A 24564-nucleotide genomic window follows, 5' to 3' on the forward strand; every position below is an offset into this window, starting at 1 on the left:
CAGGTAGCCTAGTGGTTAGAACGTTGGGCCAGTAACCAGCAGGTAGCCTAGTGGTTAGAGCGTTGGGCCAGTAACCAGCAGGTAGCCTAGTGGTTAGAGCATTGGGCCAGTAACCAGCAGGTAGCCTAGTGGTTAGAACGTTGGGCCAGTAACCAGCAGGTAGCCTAGTGGTTAGAGCATTGGGCCAGTAACCAGCAGGTAGCCTAGTGGTTAGAGCATTGGGCCAGTAACCAGCAGGTAGCCTAGTGGTTAGAGCATTGGGCCAGTAACCAGCAGGTAGCCTAGTGGTTAGAGCATTGGGCCAGTAACCAGCAGGTAGCCTAGTGGTTAGAGCATTGGGCCAGTAACCAGCAGGTAGCCTAGTGGTTAGAACGTTGGGCCAGTAACCAGCAGGTAGCCTAGTGGTTAGAGCGTTGGGCCAGTAACCAGCAGGTAACCTAGTGGTTAGAGCATTGGGCCAGTAACCAGCAGGTAGCCTAGTGGTTAGAGCATTGGGCCAGTAACCAGCAGGTAGCCTAGTGGTTAGAGCGTTGGGCCAGTAACCAGCAGGTAGTCTAGTGGTTAGAGCGTTGGGCCAGTAACCAGCAGGTAGCCTAGTGGTTAGAGCGTTGGGCCAGTAACCAGCAGGTAGCCTAGTGGTTAGAGCGTTGGGCCAGTAACCAGCAGGTAGTCTAGTGGTTAGAGCGTTGGACCAGTAACCAGCAGGTAGCCTAGTGGTTAGAGCGTTGGGCCAGTAACCAGCAGGTAGCCTAGTGGTTAGAGCGTTGGGCCAGTAACCAGCAGGTAGTCTAGTGGTTAGAGCGTTGGACCAGTAACCAGCAGGTAGCCTAGTGGTTAGAGCGTTGGGCCAGTAACCAGCAGGTAGCCTAGTGGTTAGAGCGTTGGGCCAGTAACCAGCAGGTAGCCTAGTGGTTAGAGCGTTGGGCCAGTAACCAGCAGGTAGTCTAGTGGTTAGAGCGTTGGGCCAGTAACCAGCAGGTAGCCTAGTGGTTAGAGTAACAGTAGTAGTAGCAGTAACAGTAGCGGCAGTAGTAGTAGTAGCAGTAGTAACAGTAGTAGTAGTAGTAGCAGTAGTAGTAGTAGCAGTAACAGTAGCGGCAGTAGTAGCAGTAGCAGTAGTAGTAGTAGTAGTAGCAGTAGCAGTAGCGGCAGTAGTAGTAGTAGCAGTAGTAACAGTAGTAGCAGTAGTAGTATTGGGGCAGCAGGTAGTCTAGTGGTTAGAGCGTTGGGCCAGTAACTGAAAGGTTGCTGGAACGAATCTCTGAGCTGACAAGGTATAAATCTGTGGTTCTGCCCCTTAACAAGGCAGTTAACCCACTGTTCCCCTGAACAAGGCAGTTAACCCATTGTTCCCCTGAACAAGGCAGTTAACCCACTGTTCCCCTGAACAAGGCAGTTAACCCACTGTTCCCCTGAACAAGGCAGTTAACCCACTGTTCCGCTGAACAAGGCAGTTAACCCACTGTTCCCCTGAACAAGGCAGTTAACCCACTGTTCCCCTGGACAAGGCAGTTAACCCACTGTTCCCCTGAACAAGGCAGTTAACCCACTGTTCCCCTGGACAAGGCAGTTAACTCACTGTTCCCCGGTAGAACTTCAATGTAACTAAGAATTTGTTCTTAACTGTCTTGCCTAGTTAAATAAAGGTTACATAATAATCAATATAAAACAGTAGTAGTATTACTAGTACTAGTAGTAGCACTAGTATTAAATGCAGTAGTGTGTAAAGCTGTCATCAAGGCAAAGGGTGGCTACTTTGTAGAATCTCAAATATGAAATATATTTTGGTTTGTTTAACACTTTTTTTGGTTACTACATTATTCCATATGTGTTATTTCATAGTGTTGATGTCTTCACTATTATTCTACAATGTAGAAAATTGTGACAAATTAAGAAAAATCCTTGAATGAGTAGGTGTGTCCAGACTTTTGACTGGTACTGTATATACATACGGGCACGTATATACACACACACACACACACACACACACACACACACACACACACACACACACACACACACACACACACACACACACACACACACACACACACACACACACACACTGTTGATGAGGCAGTTCATCGGTCAACTGTCACCTCATGCTGAGATTTGGACCAGACATGTTCTTATGGTGGAAGAAACATCATGGTGCTCTGAGCAACATAACAGCAAACATATGGCACTATCGTCTATCTCCTTCTTCCTTCCTCCTCCTGGATTAACAGGCTGGGGGTGTCGTCTATCTGGCTCCTTCCTCCTTCCTCCTCCTGGATTAACAGGCTGGGGGTGTCGTCTATCTGTCTCCTTCCTCTTCCCTCCTCCTGGATTAACAGGCTGGGGGTGTCGTCTATCTGTCTCCTTCCTCCTTCCTCCTCCTGGATTAACAGGCTGGGAGTGTCGTCTATCTGTCTCCTCCCTCTTCCTGTATTAACAGGCTGGGAGTGTCGTCTATCTGTCTCCTCCCTCTTCCTGTATTAACAGGCTGGGAGTGTCGTCTATCTGTCTCCTTCCTCCTCCTGGATTAACAGGCTGGGCGTGTCGTCTATCTGTCTCCTCCCTCTTCCTGTATTAACAGGCTGGGGGTGTCGTCTATCTGTCTCCTTCCTCTTCCTGGATTATCAGGCTGGGGGTGTCGTCTATCTGTCTCCTTCCTCTTCCCTCCTCCTGGATTAACAGGCTGGGGGTGTCGTCTATCTGTCTCCTCCCTCCTTCTCTCCTCCTGGATTAACAGGCTGGGGGTGTCATCTATCTGTCTCCTTCCTCTTCCCTCCTCCTGGATTAACAGGCTGGGGGTGTCATCTATCTGTCTCCTCCCTCCTTCCTCCTCCTGGATTAACAGGCTGGGGGTGTCGTCTATCTGTCTCCTTCCTCCTTCTTCCTCCTGGATTAACAGGCTGGGGGTGTCGTCTCTCTGTCTCCTTCCTCCTTCTTCCTCCTGGATTAACAGGCTGGGGGTGTCGTCTCTCTGTCTCCTTCCTCCTTCTTCCTCCTGGATTAACAGGCTGGGGGTGTCGTCTATCTGTCTCCTTCCTCTTCCCTCCTCCTGGATTAACAGGCTGGGGGTGTCGTCTATCTGTCTCCTCCCTCCTTCCTCCTCCTGGATTAACAGGCTGGGGGTGTCGTCTATCTTTCTCCTCCCTCCTTCCTCCTCCTGGATTAACAGGCTGGGGGTGTCGTCTATCTGTCTCCTCCCTCCTTCCTCCTCCTGGATTAACAGGCTGGGGGTGTCGTCTATCTGTCTCCTTCCTCTTCCTTCCTCCTGGATTAACAGGCTGGGGGTGTCGTCTATCTGTCTCCTCCCTCTTCCCTCCTCCTGGATTAACAGGCTGGGGGTGTCGTCTATCTGTCTCCTTCCTCTTCCCTCCTCCTGGATTAACAGGCTGGGGGTGTCGTCTATCTGTCTCCTTCCTCCTCCTGGATTAACAGGCTGGGGGTGTCGTCTATCTGTCTCCTTCCTCTTCCCTCCTCCTGGATTAACAGGCTGGGGGTGTCGTCTATCTGTCTCCTTCCTCCTCCTGGATTAACAGGCTGGGGGTGTCGTCTATCTGTCTCCTTCCTCCTGGATTAACAGGCTGGGGGTGTCGTCTATCTGTCTCCTCCCTCTTCCCTCCTCCTGGATTAACAGGCTGGGGGTGTCATCTATCTGTCTCCTTCCTCTTCCCTCCTCCTGGATTAACAGGCTGGGGGTGTCATCTATCTGTCTCCTTCCTCCTTCCTCCTCCTGGATTAACAGGCTGGGGGTGTCATCTATCTGTCTCCTTCCTCCTTCCTCCTCCTGGATTAACAGGCTGGGGGTGTCGTCTATCTGTCTCCTTCCTCTTCCCTCCTCCTGGATTAACAGGCTGGGGGTGTCGTCTATCTGTCTCCTTTCTCCTCCTGGATTAACAGGCTGGGGGTGTCGTCTATCTGTCTCCTTCCTCTTCCCTCCTCCTGGATTAACAGGCTGGGAGTGTCCCCTATCTGTCTCCTTTCTCCTCCTGGATTAACAGGCTGGGGGTGTCGTCTATCTGTCTCCTTCCTCTTCCCTTCTCCTGGATTAACAGGCTGGGGGTGTCCCCTATCTGTCTCCTCCCTCCTTCCTCCTCCTGGATTAACAGGCTGGGGGTGTCCCCTATCTGTCTCCTCCCTCCTTCCTCCTCCTGGATTAACAGGCTGGGGGTGTCGTCTATCTGTCTCCTTCCTCCTTCCTCCTCCTGGATTAACAGGCTGGGGGTGTCGTCTATCTGTCTCCTTCCTCCTTCCTCCTCCTGGATTAACAGGCTGGGGGTGTCATCTATCTGTCTCCTTCCTCTTCCCTCCTCCTGGATTAACAGGCTGGGGGTGTCGTCTATCTGTCTCCTTCCTCTTCCCTCCTCCTGGATTAACAGGCTGGGAGTGTCCCCTATCTGTCTCCTTTCTCCTCCTGGATTAACAGGCTGGGGGTGTCATCTATCTGTCTCCTTCCTCTTCCCTCCTCCTGGATTAACAGGCTGGGGGTGTCGTCTATCTGTCTCCTCCCTCTTCCCTCCTCCTGGATTAACAGGCTGGGGGTGTCGTCTATCTGTCTCCTTCCTCCTTCCTCCTCCTGGATTAACAGGCTGGGGGTGTCGTCTATCTGTCTCCTCCCTCCTTCTCTCCTCCTGGATTAACAGGCTGGGGGTGTCGTCTATCTGTCTCCTTCCTCCTTTCTCCTCCTGGATTAACAGGCTGGGGGTGTCGTCTATCTGTCTCCTTCCTCTTCCCTCCTCCTGGATTAACAGGCTGGGGGTGTTTTCTGTCTGTCTCCTTTCTCTTCCCTCCTCCTGGATTAACAGGCTGGGGGTGTCGTCTATCTGTCTCCTCCCTCCTTCCTCCTCCTGGATTAACAGGCTGGGGGTGTCGTCTATCTGTCTCCTCCCTCCTTCCTCCTCCTGGATTAACAGGCTGGGGGTGTCGTCTATCTGGTTCCTTCCTCTTCCCTCCTCCTGGATTAACAGGCTGGGGGTGTTTTCTGTCTGTCTCCTTTCTCTTCCCTCCTCCTGGATTAACAGGCTGGGGGTGTCGTCTATCTGTCTCCTTCCTCTTCCCTCCTCCTGGATTAACAGGCTGGGAGTGTCCCCTATCTGTCTCCTTTCTCCTCCTGGATTAACAGGCTGGGGGTGTCGTCTATCTGTCTCCTTCCTCTTCCCTCCTCCTGGATTAACAGGCTGGGGGTGTCATCTATCTGTCTCCTTCCTCTTCCCTCCTCCTGGATTAACAGGCTGGGGGTGTCGTCTATCTGTCTCCTCCCTCTTCCCTCCTCCTGGATTAACAGGCTGGGGGTGTCGTCTATCTGTCTCCTTCCTCTTCCCTCCTCCTGGATTAACAGGCTGGGGGTGTCATCTATCTGTCTCCTTCCTCCTTCCTCCTCCTGGATTAACAGGCTGGGGGTGTCATCTATCTGTCTCCTTCCTCCTTCCTCCTCCTGGATTAACAGGCTGGGGGTGTCGTCTATCTGTCTCCTTCCTCTTCCCTCCTCCTGGATTAACAGGCTGGGGGTGTCGTCTATCTGTCTCCTTTCTCCTCCTGGATTATCAGGCTGGGGGTGTCGTCTATCTGTCTCCTTCCTCTTCCCTCCTCCTGGATTAACAGGCTGGGAGTGTCCCCTATCTGTCTCCTTTCTCCTCCTGGATTAACAGGCTGGGTGTGTCGTCTATCTGTCTCCTTCCTCTTCTCTCCTCCTGGATTAACAGGCTGGGGGTGTCATCTATCTGTCTCCTTCCTCCTTCCTCCTCCTGGATTAACAGGCTGGGGGTGTCGTCTATCTGTCTCCTTCCTCTTCCCTCCTCCTGGATTAACAGGCTGGGGGTGTCGTCTATCTGTCTCCTTTCTCCTCCTGGATTAACAGGCTGGGGGTGTCGTCTATCTGTCTCCTTCCTCTTCCCTCCTCCTGGATTAACAGGCTGGGAGTGTCCCCTATCTGTCTCCTTTCTCCTCCTGGATTAACAGGCTGGGGGTGTCGTCTATCTGTCTCCTTCCTCTTCCCTTCTCCTGGATTAACAGGCTGGGGGTGTCCCCTATCTGTCTCCTCCCTCCTTCCTCCTCCTGGATTAACAGGCTGGGGGTGTCCCCTATCTGTCTCCTCCCTCCTTCCTCCTCCTGGATTAACAGGCTGGGGGTGTCGTCTATCTGTCTCCTTCCTCCTTCCTCCTCCTGGATTAACAGGCTGGGGGTGTCGTCTATCTGTCTCCTTCCTCCTTCCTCCTCCTGGATTAACAGGCTGGGGGTGTCGTCTATCTGTCTCCTTCCTCCTTCCTCCTCCTGGATTAACAGGCTGGGGGTGTCATCTATCTGTCTCCTTCCTCTTCCCTCCTCCTGGATTAACAGGCTGGGGGTGTCGTCTATCTGTCTCCTTCCTCCTTCCTCCTCCTGGATTAATAGGCTGGGGGTGTCGTCTATCTGTCTCCTTCCTCCTCCTGGATTAACAGGCTGGGGGTGTCGTCTATCTGTCTCCTTCCTCTTCCCTCCTCCTGGATTAACAGGCTGGGAGTGTCCCCTATCTGTCTCCTTTCTCCTCCTGGATTAACAGGCTGGGGGTGTCCCCTATCTGTCTCCTCCCTCTTCCCTCCTCCTGGATTAACAGGCTGGGGGTGTCGTCTATCTGTCTCCTTCCTCCTTCCTCCTCCTGGATTAACAGGCTGGGGGTGTCGTCTATCTGTCTCCTCCCTCCTTCTCTCCTCCTGGATTAACAGGCTGGGGGTGTCGTCTATCTGTCTCCTTCCTCCTTTCTCCTCCTGGATTAACAGGCTGGGGGTGTCGTCTATCTGTCTCCTTCCTCTTCCCTCCTCCTGGATTAACAGGCTGGGGGTGTCGTCTATCTGTCTCCTCCCTCTTCCCTCCTCCTGGATTAACAGGCTGGGGGTGTCGTCTATCTGTCTCCTTCCTCTTCCCTCCTCCTGGATTAACAGGCTGGGGGTGTCGTCTATCTGTCTCCTTCCTCTTCCCTCCTCCTGGATTAACAGGCTGGGGGTGTCGTCTATCTGTCTCCTTCCTCTTCCCTCCTCCTGGATTAACAGGCTGGGGGTGTCGTCTATCTGTCTCCTTCCTCTTCCCTCCTCCTGGATTAACAGGCTGGGGGTGTCGTCTATCTGTCTCCTTCCTCCTCCTGGATTAACAGGCTGGGGGTGTCGTCTATCTGTCTCCTTCCTCCTTCCTCCTCCTGGATTAACAGGCTGGGGGTGTCGTCTATCTGTCTCCTTTCTCTTCCCTCCTCCTGGATTAACAGTCTGGGGGTGTCGTCTATCTGTCTCCTCCCTCCTTCTCTCCTCCTGGATTAACAGGCTGGGTGTGCATCCCAAATATCACCCTATACAGTATGTTCTGGTCCCTTTTTGCTCTGGTCAAAAGTAGTACACTATATATGGATAGGGTACAGTCTGGGACTGTATGGTCGGCTATGTCCAGCAGCAGTAGATCAACACGGTGGTGGTTTAACACTGTTGTAATGTTGTCATAGATTAATGTTGGGACATAAACGTCTCTGCTTTAACCTTTAACCTGTCCACCTCTCTATTAGGGTTATACTCTCTGCTGGTGTTGGCAGTGGATCTACACAACTTTAGTGTGAAATAACATAATGGCCAAGATTATATTGTGACATAGTTATGGTTGTTGCGTCATTATAAAAATAGGTGTGTTTTGTGGTGAATGTCCGTGTCTCTTTATCGCCTGGGGTGGTGTAATAAATGTGTCCTGTTTTCACATACATTCTCCCAGAAGGCCGTAGTGAATTTATTTTGTGTCTTCATTGACATCACTGGGTTTGTTCTAAAGCCATGCTCATTATCTATGTAATCTGTTAGCTGTGATAGGATGTTGGTTTGGACTGGGAGGGTTAAAATGGCATGTCATTTCATTTAATGACTGATTTTTTTTTCTTCTATGAAATGATTGGGTACATTATCAGTTATCAACATATTGCTTACCGTTAACAAGTACATTGTCATCCCCCAATTGAAAATGTTCAATTCAAGGGCTTTTATTGGCACGGTTGCCAAAGCAAGTGAAATAGATAATAAACAAAAGTGAAATGAACAATAACACATTAACAGTAAACATTACACTCATAAAAGTTCCAAAAGAATACACACATTTCAAATGTCATAATAGGTCTATGTGTAGTGTTGTAATGATGTGTAAATAGTTAAAGTACACAGGTAAAATAAATAAACACAAATAATGGTTGTATTTACAATGGTGTTTGTTCTTCACTGGTTGCCCTTTTCTTGAGGCAACAGGTCACAAATATTGTTGCTGTGATGTCACACTGTGATATTTCACCCAATAGATGTGTGAGTTTATCAAAATTGCATTTGTTTTCAAAATCTTTGGATCTGTGTAATCTGAGGGAAATGTGTATCTCTAATATGGTCAAACATTTGGCAGGAGGTTAGGAAGTGCAGCTCAGTTTCCAACTCATTTTGTGGGCAGTGTTCTCTTGAGAGCCATGTCTGCCTACTTTCATCAATAGCAAGGCAATGCTCACTGAGTCTGTACATAGTCAAAGCTTTAATACATTTTGGGTCAGTCACAATGGTCAGGTATTCTGCCACTGTATACTCTCTGTTTAGGGCCAAATATAACATCCTTCATCTCTCTCTCTCAGGCTAGAATAGGTCATTCTATGACATACCATATATTGAATATTGTTTCTCCCTCCATCCCCCCTAGGGCTTCCTAAAGGACTGTCCCAGCGGCAACCTGAACGTGGAGGAGTTTAAGAAGATCTATGCCAACTTCTTCCCGTACGGAGATGCCTCCAAGTTTGCCGAGCACGTCTTCCGAACGTTTGACACCAACAGCGACGGAACCATCGACTTCCGGGAGTTCATCATCGCGCTGAGTGTCACGTCACGGGGAAAGCTGGAGCAGAAACTGAAGTGGGCCTTCAGCATGTATGACCTGGATGGGAATGGGTACATCAGCCGTGATGAGATGCTGGAGATCGTCCAGGTGAGACATGGGATTTGTAGTCCTGGTGGAAGTCGTACACGTAAGACATGGGATTTGTAGTCCTGGTGGAGGTCGTACAGGTGAGACATCGGATGTGTAGTCCTGATGGAAGTCCTGAAGGAGGTCATACAGGTGAGACATGGGATTTGTAGCCCTGGTGGAGGTCGTACACATGAGACATGGGATTTGTAGTCCTTGTGGAGGTTGTACAGGTGAGACGGTCCACTTCAGTTTCTGCTCCAGCTTGCCCAGCTCGTTATCTGTAGTCAATGCTTCTCATTCAAAAGTGGATGAACACTTCCTCTTGTTCCTCTCTAGGTTCCTTCCTAGGTTCCTTCCTAGGTTCCTCTCTAGGTGGCTTCCTAGGTTCCTGTCTTCCGCTGAGTTTTCCCACTGTGCTTCTGCACCTGCATTGCTTGCTCTTTGGGGTTTTAGGCTGGGTATCTGTAAAGCTCTTTGGGGTTTTAGGCTGGGTATCTGTAAAGCTCTTTGGGGTTTTAGGCTGGGTATCTGTAAAGCTCTTTGGGGTTTTAGGCTGGGTATCTGTAAAGCTCTTTGGGGTTTTAGGCTGGGTATCTGTAAAGCTCTTTACATTGTCCTCTTTACAGGACAATTTAAGCTCTTTTATATAACCTTTATTTAATTAGGCAAGTCAGTTAAGAACAAATTCTTATTTACAATGACAGCCTAGGAACAGTGGGTTAACTGCCTTGTTCAGGGACAGAACGACAAGTTTTTACCTTGTCAGCTCAGGGATTCGATCTAGCAACCTTTCGGTTACTGACACAAAGCTCTAACCACTAGGCTACCTGCCACCCCTGAACAATTGATGAACAGACACACCAATCATGATGAAAGGATGGAGATCCTATAGGACAATAGACACACCAGTTATAATGTAGGGAAGGAGATCCTACAGGACAATAGACACACCAGTTATAATGTAGGGAAGGAGATCCTAGAGGACAATAGACCCACCAGTTATAATGAGGGGAAGGAGATCCTACAGGACAATAGACACACCAGTTATAATGAGGGGATGTAGATCCTACAGGACAATAGACCCACCAGTTATAATGAGGGGATGTAGATCCTTTCAGGACAATAGAGACACCAGTTATAATGAGGGGATGTAGATCCTTTCAGGACAATAGACCCACCAGTTATAATGAGGGGATGTAGATCCTAGAGGACAATAGACACACCAGTTATAATGTAGGGAAGGAGATCCTACAGGACAATAGACACACCAGTTATAATGAGGGGATGTAGATCCTAGAGGACAATAGACACACCAGTTATAATGTAGGGAAGGAGATCCTAGAGGACAATAGACACACCAGTTATAATGTAGGGAAGGAGATCCTAGAGGACAATAGACACACCAGTTATAATGAGGGGATGGAGATCCTACAGGAGAACAGAGGAAACTGGGAGACAGTTTTGGTGTGAGCTATATGTAGTTCAATGAAAGAAAGTTGTATTTTACTCTCCAATTTCGAGGCAAACTGGTCATTGTTGTCTTAACCTACAATAGCAGAGGCCTACTGTAGTATAGTGTTAGACCTGTGCTACTAGCTGTTACCCTGAACTACTTACAGTTGAAGTAGCAAGTTTACATACACTTAGGTTGGAGTCATTAAAACACATTTTTCAACCAATCCACACATTTCTTGTTAACAAACTATCGTTTTGGCAAATCGGTTAGGACATCTACTTTGTGCATGACACAAGTAATTCTTCCTACAATTGTTTACAGACAGATTATTTCACTTATAATTCACTGTATCACAATTCCAGTGGGTCGGAAGTTGACTGTGCCTTTAAACAGCTTGGAAAATTCCAGAAGAGGATGTCATGGCTTTAGAAGCTTCTGATAGGCTAATTGACATATCTTGAGTCAATTGGAGGCGTACCTGTGGATGTATTTCAAGGCCTACCTTCAAACTCAGTGCCTCTTTGCTTGACATCATGGGAAAATCAAAAGATATCAGCCAAGACCTCAGGAAAAATATTGTAGACCTCCACAAGTCTGGATCATCCTTGGGAGCCATTTTTACACACATGAAGGTACCACGTTCATATGTACAAACAATAGTACGCAAGTGTAAACACCATGGGACCACACAGCCGTAATCAGGAAGGAGACGCATTCTGTCTCCTAGAGATGAACGTACTTTGATGCGAAAAGTGCAAATCAATCCCAGAACAACAGCAAAGGACTTTGTGAAGATGCTGGAGGAAACAGGTTCAAAAGTATCTATATCCACAGTAAAACGAGTCCTATATCGACATAACCTGAAAGGCAGCTCAGCAAGGAAGAAGCCACTGCTCCAAAACCGCCATAAAAAATCCAGACTACGGTTTGCAACTGCACATGGGGACAAAGATCGTACTTTTTGAAGAAATGTCCTCTGGTCTGATGAAACAAAAATAGAACTGTTTGGCCATAATGACCATCGTTATGTTTGGAGGGAAAAGGAGGAGGCTTGCAAGCCGAAAAACACCATCCCAACCGTGAAGCACGGCGGTGGCACCATCAAGTTGTGGGGGTGATTTGCTGCAGCAGGGACTGGTGCACTTCACAAAATAGATGGCATCATGAGGGAGGAAAATGATGGACAAATGGACAATGACCCCAAGCATGCTTCCAATGTTGTGGCAAAATGGCTTAAGGACAACAAAGTTAAGGTATTGGAGTGGCCATCACAAAGCCCTGACCTCAATCCTATAGAAAATGTGTGGGCAGATGTGAAAAAGCGTGTGCGAGCAAGGAGGCCTACAAACCTGACTCGGTCACATTAGCTCTGTCAGGACGAATGGGCCAAAATTCCCAAAATTTAAATAAATCATTCTCTCTACTATTATTCTTACATTTCACATTCATAAAATAAAATGGTGATCCTAACTGACCTAAAACAGGGAATTTTTCTAGGATTAAATGCCAGGAATTGTGAAAAACGTAGTTTAAATGTATTTGGCTAAGGTGTATGTAAACTTCCGACTTCAACTGTATTTGAACTTTTATGGTACGAGCATCATCCCTATTCCCTTTTGTTGTGCACTACTTTTGACTAGGGCCCATAGGGAATAGGGTGCACTACCTTTGACTAGGGCCCATAGGGAATAGCGTGCACTACTTTTGACTAGGGCCCATAGGGAATAGGGTGCACTACTTTTGACTAGGGCCCATAGGGAATAGGGTGCACTACTTTTGACTTGGGCCCATAGGGAATAGGGTGCACTACTTTTGACTTGGGCCCATAGGGAATAGGGTGCACTACTTTTGACCAGGGCCCATAGGGAATAGGGTGCCATTTGGGATGATACCCTTAATGTTTTTGGCCTGTGCAGAATAAAGCCCGTACTTCCCTATTTAACTGATCATGAAACTAACCAAGTCTAACTTGATTGGCTGACCTAGCCATGGCCAGATCTGATTTGCTGTATCGTGGGCCATATGGGACAATTAAACAGCTAGTTTCATGGAAAAGTAAAAATGTGTTTGTTCAAAAATAGGCATTTTTAAACCATGACCTGAGTGAATCGAGCTGTGTAATTTAGATAAAAATGCAGGTAGTATTTGGCAAGTTGTCTGTTTTTGGGGAAATTGGAAATATGAACGGTATCAGGATTGGGCAATCAACTCTCTGCCATATGGCCCGATAAGTCGTTTCGTTGTCCCTGTTACTCTGAGAATTACCCATCAAACAGAATCTGGGTGTGCTAAAGTAGACCCTTGATAATCATTGAACCTTTGAGAATTTGGACGTCCCATAAACAAATAGACATTTTAAGTCATAAAGCATGCAGGCCATGAAACCGTCACCATCTGACGGATGATTTAAACAGGGAAACTTGCCAATATTTTAGATTTAGGACACGGTGGTGTTGTACCTCTTCTAATTCCAGTTTAAAGGTCCAGTCTCAACGGATAAAGGATACTTAGATTGACAGACAGAGAAGTGAGAATACCCCCCTAACCCTAACCCCCCAGCCCCCCCCCCAATGGGGACACTCAGGAACAACTATGGTTACAAAGCTACTGGTATTTTACCAAGTTAACAATCTTCAGTAAATTTGCTAATTAACAGAACATCTATGGCAATCTTATCATGCATTTTGGGAATTTATACTTGAATAACTTATAAAATATATATATATATTCATGTATAGTATTCGGGGCAGCAGGTAGCCTAGTGGTTAGAGTGTTGGACTAGAAACCGTAAAGGTTGCTGGATCAAATCCCTGAACTGACAAGGTAAAAATCTGCCATTCTACCCCTGGACAAGGCAGTTAACCCACTATGCCGTCATTGAAAATAAGAATTTGTTCTTAACTGGCTTTCCTAGTTAAATAAATAATTGATTTTATCAGTGTCATTGAGTTTTTAATAGATAGACAATACGGTTCAAGAGAAAATAGCCTAATGAATGAAAAAAAGCATTGAATCAACAATGGCATTATTTCACATGAACTCTTTCACAACTGCAACCATTTTGATGCCGAAACATTGACAACAAATACATATTAACACAGTAAAATAAAACACAAAATATTAAGGATATTTCACACTGAAACCCCCCCCTAAACACTAATGGTAATCACTAGGTTGATGGTTTATATTTAAGATAATGTTTTACAGCTTTGTCTTTCTATTTTATATAATATTTTTCATATTTCATATATTTTACATGCGATAAGGCCACACGAAGGGCCAGAGATTAATACAGACATCTGTGATCAGCTGAAGTACCCACTAAATGTCCACTAAATGTCTTTGAACTTTACCAACATTCTGCTGGTTTACTGGCAAATTTAGAAAGTTTCCAGAAGTATACCCTTCCTTTGCAGGCATGTTGACAGGGTGCTTGTATTTTAGCTGGCCAGTAAAGAGGTTAGATAGAAATGGCCTTTAATATTTGGTGTCAGTTATTACGTTATTCACCATGTTTAGCCGAAGGAGTGAGTAACAAGAGAGAAAGGAGACAGAGAAAGAGACAGACAGACAGACAGACAGACAGACAGACAGACAGACAGACAGACAGACAGACAGACACGGGTTCTGTACTGTTCTGAGAGCATGGACGGCTACATGCACTGTGTGCTCCAGGATTAGTGAGTTAAATTTAACCAGGGTTTATCCCTCAGTGTGCAGAATACTGGGATTATCCCCTGGTTATGCTCTGCTGAATGAGGGGAGGAGAGACGGAGGGGAGGAGAGAGGGAGAGGAGAGGAAGGAGACAGGCAGAGGAGAGAAGAGCGTGAGGGAGGAGAGTGTGAGGAGAAGAGGATGAGATAAGAGAGAGGAGAGGAGAGGCCACACTATTATCACTAAGTGTGGAGGGGGGGGAGAGATATAGATTTGTGAGAGTTGGATGAGGGGTGATGAAGGGGGTGAAGATAGAGAGAGACAGATAAAGACAGAGGAAGAAGGGAGTTACCCTGTAAACATTATTAGGAAATCCTTGTGAACTGAGTTGTGAAAATAATGAGTGTGTGACTGTGCGTCACAAAAGCTTGGCCTCTCTGTCGCTGCCACACTTCTCTCTGGCATAGACAACAGCAAATGTCTCCCTAACCAATATCACAACATCACATCTGGTTATTGCGTAAAAGACGCAGTCGGATTTGAGAACATCCTTCAACTGAATGTAATAAATGTTGGACTTGAAAATACCTGGAACGAACAACAATGGCCCTTAGCTGTGACATTCATCTTTCAAGAGTCTGGTATTTCAGTTTGCCACTTGTGATAGCATGACATGTCCTTGTTGGACAAAAGAAACTCAACGAAACACTCATTTTTTTAAAGGTAATATGATATTGCTTCAGGTGCTACGCTGTGGTAACAACATTCAAATTATTGTAGTTATTATTCATGGGTTGCACCCCCCCCCCGTCACTCGGTAGCGTCATGCCATTGTTATGAACGTTCTTAAAGGGGAAGTCAGCAGTTGCTACATGAATGTTTTGATCTATTAATTAATGATATGTACCCATTGATTCTTAAAATATATAACTTATAAAATGTCCCGTTAGAAACCAAAGTAGAAACCTTGTTTTGCTTCAGTGTTTGTAAACTAAGTAAACGGAAACAAACACTATCTTGGATGGTCATTCCTTGCATTCATAGCTCTGTCTACAAATGTGAAAGTTTCTACAGCACCATCTCTCAGCTACAATGCCTTGCAAATGTATTCATCCCCCTTGGCGTTTTTCCTATTTTGTTGCATTACAACCTGTAATTTAAATGGATTTTATTTGGATTTCATGTATTGGACATACACAAAATAGTCCAAATTGGTGGAGTGAAATTTAAAAAATTACTTGTTTCAAAAATTTCCCCCAAAAACTAAACGGAAAAGTGGTGCGTGCATGTGTATTCACCCCCTTTGCTATGAAGCCCCTAAATAAGATCTGGTGCAGCCAATTACCTTCAGAAGTCCCATAATTAGTTAAATAGAGTCCACCTGTGTGCAATCTAAGTGTCACATGATCTCAGTATATATACACCTGTTCTGAAAGGCCCCAGAGTCTGCAACACCACTAAGCAAGGGGCACCACCAAGCAAGCAGCACCATGAAAACCAAGGAGCTCTCCAAACAGGTCAGGGACTAAGTTGTGGAGAATTACAGATCAGGGTTGGGTTATAAAAACATATCAGAATCTTTGAACATCCCACGGAGCACCATTAAATACTTTATTAAAAAATGGAAAGAATATTGCACCACAACAAACCTGCCAAGCGAGGGCCACCCACCAAAACTCACGGACCAGGCAAGGAGGGCATTAAATCAAAGAGACAACAAAGAGACCAAAGATAACCCTGAAGGAGCTGCAAAGCTCCACAATGGAGATTGGAGTATCTGTCCATAGACGACTTTGAGCCGTACACTCCACAGAGCTGGGCTTTATGGAAGAGTGGACAGAAAAAAAAGCCATTGCTTCAAGAAAAAAATAAGCGAACACGTTTGGTGTTTGCCAAAAGGCATGTGGGAGACTCCCCAAACATATGGAAGAAGGTACTCTGGTCAGATGAGACAAAAATGTAGCTTTTTGGCCATCAAGGAAAACGCTATATATGGCGCAAACCCAACACCTCTCATCACCCCGAGAATACCATCCCCACAGTGAAGCATGGTGGTGGCAGCATGATGCTGTGGGTATGTTTTTCATCGGCAGGGACTGGGAAACTGGTCAGAATTGAAGGAATGATGGATGGTGCTAAATACAGGGAAATTCTTGAGGGAAACCTGTTTCAGTCTTCCAGAGATTTGAGACTGGGACGGAGGTTCAGCAGTACAATGACCCTAAGCATACTGCTAAAACAACACTTGAGTGGTTTAAGGGAAACATTTAAATGTCTTGGAATGGCCTGGTCAAAGCCCAGACCTCAATCCAATTGAGAATCTGTGGTATGACATAAAGATTGCTGTACACCAGTGGAACCCATCCAACTTGAAGGAGCTGGAGCAGTTTTGCCTTGAAGAATGGGCAAAAATCCCAGTAGCTAGATGTGCCAAGCTTATAGAGAAATACCCCAAGAGACTTGCAGCTGTAATTTCTGCAAAAGGTGGCTCTACAAAGTAGTGACTTTGGGGAGAGGGGTGAATAGTTATGCACGCTCAAGTTTTCAGTTTTTTTGTCTTATTTCTTGTTTGTTTCACAATAAAACATATTTTGCATCTTCAAAGTTATAGGCATGTTGTGTCAATCAAATGATACAAACCCCCCAAAAAGATTCCAGGTTGTAAGGCAACAAAATAGGAAAAATGCCAAACTTTCGCAAGCCACTGTATTTACCAAATAAGTGGCGGGTGGCCGCTTTGTTATTGTTTTAACTGCTGATTCCAGGTATAAGAACGCCTCCTAAAGGTGACTGGTGCCAAGTCATTCTGAATGGGGGCTAATGACTGTCTCATCAAAACTACACTATAGTGGCCTGGAAATACGATTACATTGCTAAAGTAGGCAAATAATTTGTAAGAAACAACTTTGCCATCATTAAAGATCATTATGATGTTGTAAAATGTACTTTAGACAGATGGCAATGTGGTCATGTGGTCAAGCGCTAGCAAAGTTCATACAAACTAGCTAGCAATGCTAACATTAGCTTGAAAAGTTCATAACAAATAGCTAGCAGTGCTAACATTAGCTAACAAAGTTCATAACAAATAGCTAGCAATGCTAACGTTAGCTTGAAAAGTTCATAACAAATAGCTAGCAATGCTAACGTTAGCTAGCAAAGTTCATAAAAAATTGCGACCAATTATAAATTTAGTCCTCTCAACCTTGACAAAATATTTTCCTATTAATTATTTGCCACCTTTTTGAAATCCATCCACATTAATGCACTTTAGAAGAAGTCTTCTATAGCTCACATTAATAATGCACTAAGCCGAACACCCAGTAGTGCATCAGTCCTAAAACAAACGTTTAAAAACAATATTGTGACGAAAAGTGCAACCCATTATTAGTTACGCTTTTCTGTGTTAGCCTACGGGGCAGGGGAGAGCAACGCCGTAGCTGAATCAGGCGTGTTAGTGCTGGGCTGGACCAAAACACTGTCCCTATTTAAGGCCCATAGGGCTCTGGTCTAAAGTAGTGTACTATAATAGGGAATAGGGCCCTGGTCTAAAGTAGTGCACTATATAGGGAATAGGGCTCTGGTCTAAAGTAGTGCACTATATAGGGAATAGGCCTCTGGTTTAAAGTAGTGCACTATATAGGGAATAGGGCTCTGGTCTAAAGTAGTGTACTATATAGGGAATAGGGCTCTGGTCTAAAGTAGTGTACTATATAGGGAATAGGGCTCTGGTCTAAAGTAGTGTACTATATAGGGAATAGGGTGCCATTTGGGACACTCTTTACTACTCTCAGGGGGTCTTGTGATACGCAGATAGAGGACGGATGAGATCGATTCAGAAAGCTTTGCTCTCTTCAGTCTACAGCAATGACTCAAGTGGATTTCCCCCTTTGTTATCGGCTGTCACTCCCTCTTCCCTTTAAACCATCCACCCTATCTCTCTGCTCTTACTCTATTATATTATGACAGACCAGCTAGATCTACTGTCTCTATTATATTATGACAGACCAGCTAGATCTACTGTCTCTATTATATTATGACAGACCAGCTAGATCTACTGTCTCTATTATATTATATTATGACAGACCAGATAGATCTACTGTCTCTATTATATTATGACAGACCAGCTAGATCTACTGTCTCTATTATATTATGACAGACCAGGACATAATCTGGAGCTAGATCTACTGTCTCTATTGTATTATGACAGACCAGATAGATCTACTGTCTCTATTGTATTATGACAGACCAGGACATAATCTGGAGCTAGATCTACTGTCTCTATTGTATTATGACAGACCAGATAGATCTACTGTCTCTATTATATTATGACAGACCAGCTAGATCTACTGTCTCTATTATATTATGACAGACCAGCTAGATCTACTGTCTCTATTATATTATGACAGACCAGGATATTATCTGCAGATAGATCTACTGTCTATATTTTCTCCTAACAAAATGCAGATTCTCTCTTCAACAGGCAGTTCAAGAAATCCTACAATTCTTTCTTTACATTCTTTCTCTCTCTCTCTGTCTCTCTCCCTCTCTCCCTCAGGCCATTTATAAGATGGTGTCGTCTGTGATGAAGATGCCGGAGGATGAGTCCACGCCGGAGAAGAGAACAGACAAGATCTTCAGACAGATGGACCTCAACAACGATGGTGAGAGAGAGGGGAAGGGAGGGAGGAGGGAAGGTAGGGAGAGACAAGAGAAGGGAGGGATAAATGAAGGGGGAGGATGGATTGTGGTCACTGTCAGGTTATAGTTTTTAGTGCGTCTGAACAGTATTTGTATGAGTATTTCAGTTCTTCCCATAGTGAACCTAAGGTTTCTCTTTCACTCTCTCTCTCTCTGGTTCTCTCTCTCTCTGTGTCTCTCTCTCTCCCTGTCTCTCTCTCTCTCTCTCTCTCCCTGTTTCTCTCTCTCTCTCCCTGGCTCTCTCTCTGTTTCTATCTCTCTCTACCCCCCCAGGTAAACTGTCTCTGGAGGAGTTCATTAAAGGTGCCAAAAGTGATCCTTCCATCGTGCGGCTACTCCAGTGTGACCCCAGCTCCGCCTCCCAGTTCTAATCCCTCCCACCTGGCCTGCCATGTCCACCCCGGTTGCTATGGAAACGCTCAAATCAGTGCATGATGGTTCTCGTCTCTCATATCTTTTTGTTGTACAAGTTGGAAGAAGAGTTTTAAAATGAGATAAAACTAAAATCATTCTAATTTTATTTAAAAAATATATATATAAACGAAAAGAAGGGACATGCATAGATTATTATTAAGAAGATAAGCCAACAACTGAGGATACAAAAAACAAGGCGTTGCCAAGGCATTTCGTTGTCCGACGTGTTTTCCCGTCTCTCTCCGGATCTGGAAGGATGGAATTCTGCTGAGCTCCGCTGCCTCACAGCGCCAGGAAGTCCGTCGACCATTTTTTACAAAGTCGTGAATTTTGGGGGGAAGAGAATTAAGGGAACATTCCATCCTGAGAACCATGCATGGCCCTCTGTGTTCTAATCATTCTGTTCAATAGATTCTGTTTTCTCCTCCAATCAAGGCACAGCTTCTACAATTCTCTTACATGTTTATGTGTGTATAGAGTGCATATATCTATGACATCATACAAAATGAATAGCCAAGTATATCTGTCTTTCATAACTCTTGTTGCATTCAGAAGGCAGTATTATGTAGCTGAGCTTGCTCTGATCTGATATGGGAATTCCGTAGCGGTTTTCCGTAGAGGGAATATGAGAGTGGGAAGGGAAAGGAGTTGGGAATTTTCCTGCTATATGATCTTTCACTGGGGGAAAAGAAAGCTGTTGAAGATACCATTTGGGGTTTTTTTTAATTATTGATTGAGTATTATTATTTTATTACATAATATTGTTTTCCTCATGTTGTTTACTTATATTTATTTGTTTTAATTATTGCGGTTTTATTTTTGATTTGCCATTGAAGACGATCGTAACCCAATACTGGAGAAGAATCGAAAGAAAGAAAGATCGAGAGAGATATAGAAAGACACTTGGATAATGACGTGTCTTTGGACACCGTCTGTCTTATATCTGTCCAAGTTGGAAAGTTGAGATTTCAAAACTCGGCATGGAAGGAAAACTGGGAAAAATTGAACATTTGATTCCATAATGCATTTGAGCATCGAAACCGGTAGCAGCAAATCATATCATTTGAGCCTCCACAAGTGTATGCATGCATGCATGTATGTGTGTGTATGTCTGAGTGTGTCTGAGTGTGTCTGAGTGTGTGTGTGTGTGTGTGTGTGTGCATGTGTGTACAGTATGCATGTGTACAGTTTGTGTATGTCCAGGCTAACTTAACAGTCTAATCAATAATGTTGTTTATTAACATGTAATACAAGTATTTAAAAGTTATTTATTTAAACACTTTATTACATCACTGAGCAGTAAAGTACAGTCGTCACATTGTCACACACCACACTGCATGGTACACACACAAACACAGAAATTAAGATTTGTAATTTTTCTCTCTTCAGCTGTACTCTTACTGTAATCTACCAGACCACTCTTACTGTAGTCTACCAGACAACGCTTACTGTAATCTACCAGACCACTCTTACTGTAGCCTACCAGACAACGCTTATTGTAGCCTACCAGACCACTCTTACTGTAGCCTACCAGACAACGCTTACTGTAATCTACCAGACCACTCTTACTGTAATTTACCAGACCACGCTTAATGTAGCCTACCAGACAACGCTTACTGTAATCTACCAGACCACTCTTACTGTAGTCTACCAGACCACTCTTACTGTAATCTACCAGACTACTCTTACTGTAATCTACCATACAACGCTTACTGTAATCTACCAGACCACTCTTACTGTAGTCTACCAGACCACAAACAGAAGACGCATGTCCCGTCTTTGCGCACTCGTGTGTGTGTGTGTGTGTGTCCGTGTGTGCCACTTTGAGACAGACCCCTCCCCTCCATCCCTCCTTCCGTCCCTCGTCTCCTAGACATAGACAACACACTAAGGGCTTCATTATCATTCTCAATCCCGATGCGTTTGTGTTATCTTCCTATGTGTACTTAGCCAACAGGCAGTAGGTAGAGGAGTTGTTTTAATAAGGCACTGATCACCAAGAATAAGTGTCCCAAATGACACCCTATTCCCTATATAGTGCACTACTTTTGACCAAGTGCCCCATAGGGCTCTGAACGAGTGCACACTTCAGAATGTATACTGCACTGCACCTCTGCTAATGGTCTCCCAGTGTCACTGCCCCCTGGTGGTTGAATGAGGAACAGTCGCTGCTACTCTGCTGCTAAATTATTGGACATGTTTTCCAGAAACCTCCGTAGGAAGATTCTCAGATTATCCTGCTGATTCAAGGAATTTTTCCAACCGGGATTTCTGGAGAAATCTGGACATTTTGGAAAAGTTACCAGAATTTTGCAACCCTATACCATCCCACCTTCCCCTCTTCTATACCGTCCTACCTACCCCTCTTCTATACCGTCCTACCTACCCCTCTACTATACCGTCCTACCTACCCCTCTACTATACCGTCCTACCTACCCCTCTTCTATACCGTCCTACCTACCCCTCTTCTATACCGTCCTACCTACCCCTCTACTATACCGTCCTACCTACCCCTCTTCTATTCCATCCTACCTCCCCCTCTTCTATACCGTCCTACCTACCCCTCTTCTATACCGTCCTACCTACCCCTCTTCTATACCGTCCCACCTACCCCTCTTCTATACCGTCCTACCTACCCCTCTTCTATACCGTCCTACCTACCCCTCTTCTATACCGTCCTACCTACCCCTCTTCTATACCGTCCCACCTACCCCTCTTCTATACCGTCCCACCTACCCCTCTTCTATACCGTCCCACCTACCCCTCTTCTATACCGTCCCACCTACCCCTCTTCTATACCGTCCCACCTACCCCTCTTCTATTCCATCCCACCTACCCCTCTTCTATACCGTCCTACCTACCCCTCTTCTATTCCATCCCACCTACCCCTCTTCTATTCCGTCCCACCTACCCCTCTTCTATACCGTCCTACCTACCCGTCTTCTATACCGTCCTACCTACCCCTCTTCTATACCGTCCCACCTACCCCTCTTCTATACCGCCCCACCTTCCCCTCTTCTATACCGTCCCACCTTCCCCTCTTCTATACCGTCCCACCTACCCCTCTTCTATACCGTCCTACCTTCCCCTCTTCTATACCGTCCCACCTACCCCTCTTCTATACCGTCCCACCTACCCCTCTTCTATACCGTCCTACCTTCCCGTCTTCTATACCGTCCTACCTACCCCTCTTCTATACCGTCCCACCTACCCCTCTTCTATACCGTCCTACCTTCCCGTCTTCTATACCGTCCTACCTACCCCTCTTCTATACCGTCCTACCTCCCCCTCTTCTATACCGTCCTACCTACCCCTCTTCTATACTGTCCTACCTACCCCTCTTCTATACCGTCCTACCTACCCCTCTTCTATACCGTCCTACCTACCCCTCTTCTATACCGTCCCACCTACCCCTCTTCTATACCGTCCTACCTACCCGTCTTCTATACCGTCCTACCTACCCCTCTTCTATACCGCCCCACCTTCCCCTCTTCTATACCGTCCCACCTTCCCCTCTTCTATACCGTCCCACCTACCCCTCTTCTATACCGTCCTACCTTCCCCTCTTCTATACCGTCCCACCTACCCCTCTTCTATACCGTCCCACCTACCCCTCTTCTATACCGTCCTACCTTCCCGTCTTCTATACCGTCCTACCTACCCCTCTTCTATACCGTCCTACCTCCCCCTCTTCTATACCGTCCTACCTACCCCTCTTCTATACTGTCCTACCTACCCCTCTTCTATACCGTCCTACCTACCCCTCTTCTATACCGTCCTACCTACCCCTCTTCTATACCGTCCTACCTACCCCTCTTCTATACCGTCCTACCTACCCCTCTTCTATACCGTCCTACCTACCCCTCTTCTATACCGTCCTACCTACCCCTCTTCTATACCGTCCTACCTACCCCTCTTCTATACCGTCCTACCTACCCCTCTTCTATACCGTCCTACCTACCCCTCTTCTATACCGTCCTACCTACCCCTCTTCTATACCGTCCTACCTACCCCTCTTCTATACCGTCCTACCTACCCCTCTTCTATACTGTCCTACCTACCCCTCTTCTATACCGTCCTACCTACCCCTCTTCTATACCGTCCTACCTACCCCTCTTCTATACCGTCCTACCTACCCCTCTTCTATACCGTCCTACCTACCCCTCTTCTATACTGTCCTACCTACCCCTCTTCTATACCGTCCTACCTACCCCTCTTCTATACCGTCCTACCTACCCCTCTTCTATACCGTCCTACCTACCCCTCTTCTATACCGTCCTACCTTCCCCTCTTCTATACTGTCCTACCTAACCCTCTTCAATTCTCACTGCCTCTAAAACTGGTACCTTCAGGTGGATCATTAAAAAACCTCCTATTTCTTAATTTTTTTCTGTTGCATGAAAACCTCCAGCAAAGATTGTCATGTTACTTCCTGTTTTGAATCAATGACAAATATACCTTATGTATTTCAAACATGTGCGTGTCTGTTTTTTTTTCTCCTTTGGGTTCATTTTAAGAATTATGATTCTGGTTGAGTTTAGAGTAAAAATGCAAAATGTCAAATGTACAGACCACATTTACTGATCCTGACGACAAGAAAATCATTTTTTAGTTTGACTCCATTTCTCTCTGAACCTTTAGTCATCTTGTGCTCTGACATGTCCTACACTGTTATTACTACACAGGAGGTGTGTGTGTGTGTGTGTGTGTGTGTGTGTGTGTGTGTGTGTGTGTGTGTGTGTGTGTGTGTGTGTGTGTGTGTGTGTGTGTGTGTGTGTGTGTGTGTGTGTGTGTGTGTGTGTGTGTGTGTGTGTGTGTGTGTGTGTGTGTGTGCGTGCGTGCGTGCGTGCGTGCGTGCGTGCGTGTGTGCTAACATCACTCAGAGGCATTACACTGGGATATTTTAAAGGCGTTTCAAGTGTGACAGAAAATGATGGTTACTGCGACACACACACACACACACACACACAGAAACACACACACAATTGATGTTGAAATCTTCCGAAATCCTAATTAATGTAACAACATTTAGTGTAACGATTCAGGAATTTTATATAGGAAAAATAAATACCATTTTCATATACAAACACTTTTTTTCGGGTGGGGGGGGGCTGGATGACCCATAGCCGTTTGAACAACACACAGCATCACCATGTTGTTTACACCAGAACCACAGAGCCATGTCAAAGAATAGAACATGAAGAACCCTGTCCTGCAAGACAGAGATGGTGCATCCATCCCAAAATGGCGCCCTGAAAACATACAATGCCGTGAACAAAATATTTGCCCCCCCAGTTTTATGATTTTTCTCTATTTTTTTTGCATATTTTTGATTCTAAATGTAAGTCATATCGTCGACCAAAACCCAATATTAGATAGAAAGGGAACCTGAGTGAACGAATAACAA

At 45.7% G+C, this 24564-nt stretch overlaps 1 protein-coding gene across 1 annotated transcript in view; it reads left to right on the plus strand.

Annotated features, from left to right (window-relative positions):
* LOC129830678 (hippocalcin-like protein 1) overlaps positions 1-21409 on the plus strand; it is an 88569-nt gene extending 67160 nt beyond the window's left edge. The window contains exons 3-5 of the mRNA XM_055893281.1: positions 8671-8952; positions 18601-18706; positions 19017-21409. Of these exons, the coding sequence (XP_055749256.1) occupies positions 8671-8952; positions 18601-18706; positions 19017-19114 (486 nt within the window). The 3' untranslated portion in view covers positions 19115-21409. The remainder of the gene's footprint in view (positions 1-8670; positions 8953-18600; positions 18707-19016) is intronic.
* The last annotated feature ends 3155 nt before the right edge of the window (positions 21410-24564 follow it).

Source organism: Salvelinus fontinalis, chromosome 32 (assembly GCF_029448725.1).
Source record: "Salvelinus fontinalis isolate EN_2023a chromosome 32, ASM2944872v1, whole genome shotgun sequence".
In the NCBI taxonomy this organism is placed as follows: domain Eukaryota; kingdom Metazoa; phylum Chordata; class Actinopteri; order Salmoniformes; family Salmonidae; genus Salvelinus; species Salvelinus fontinalis.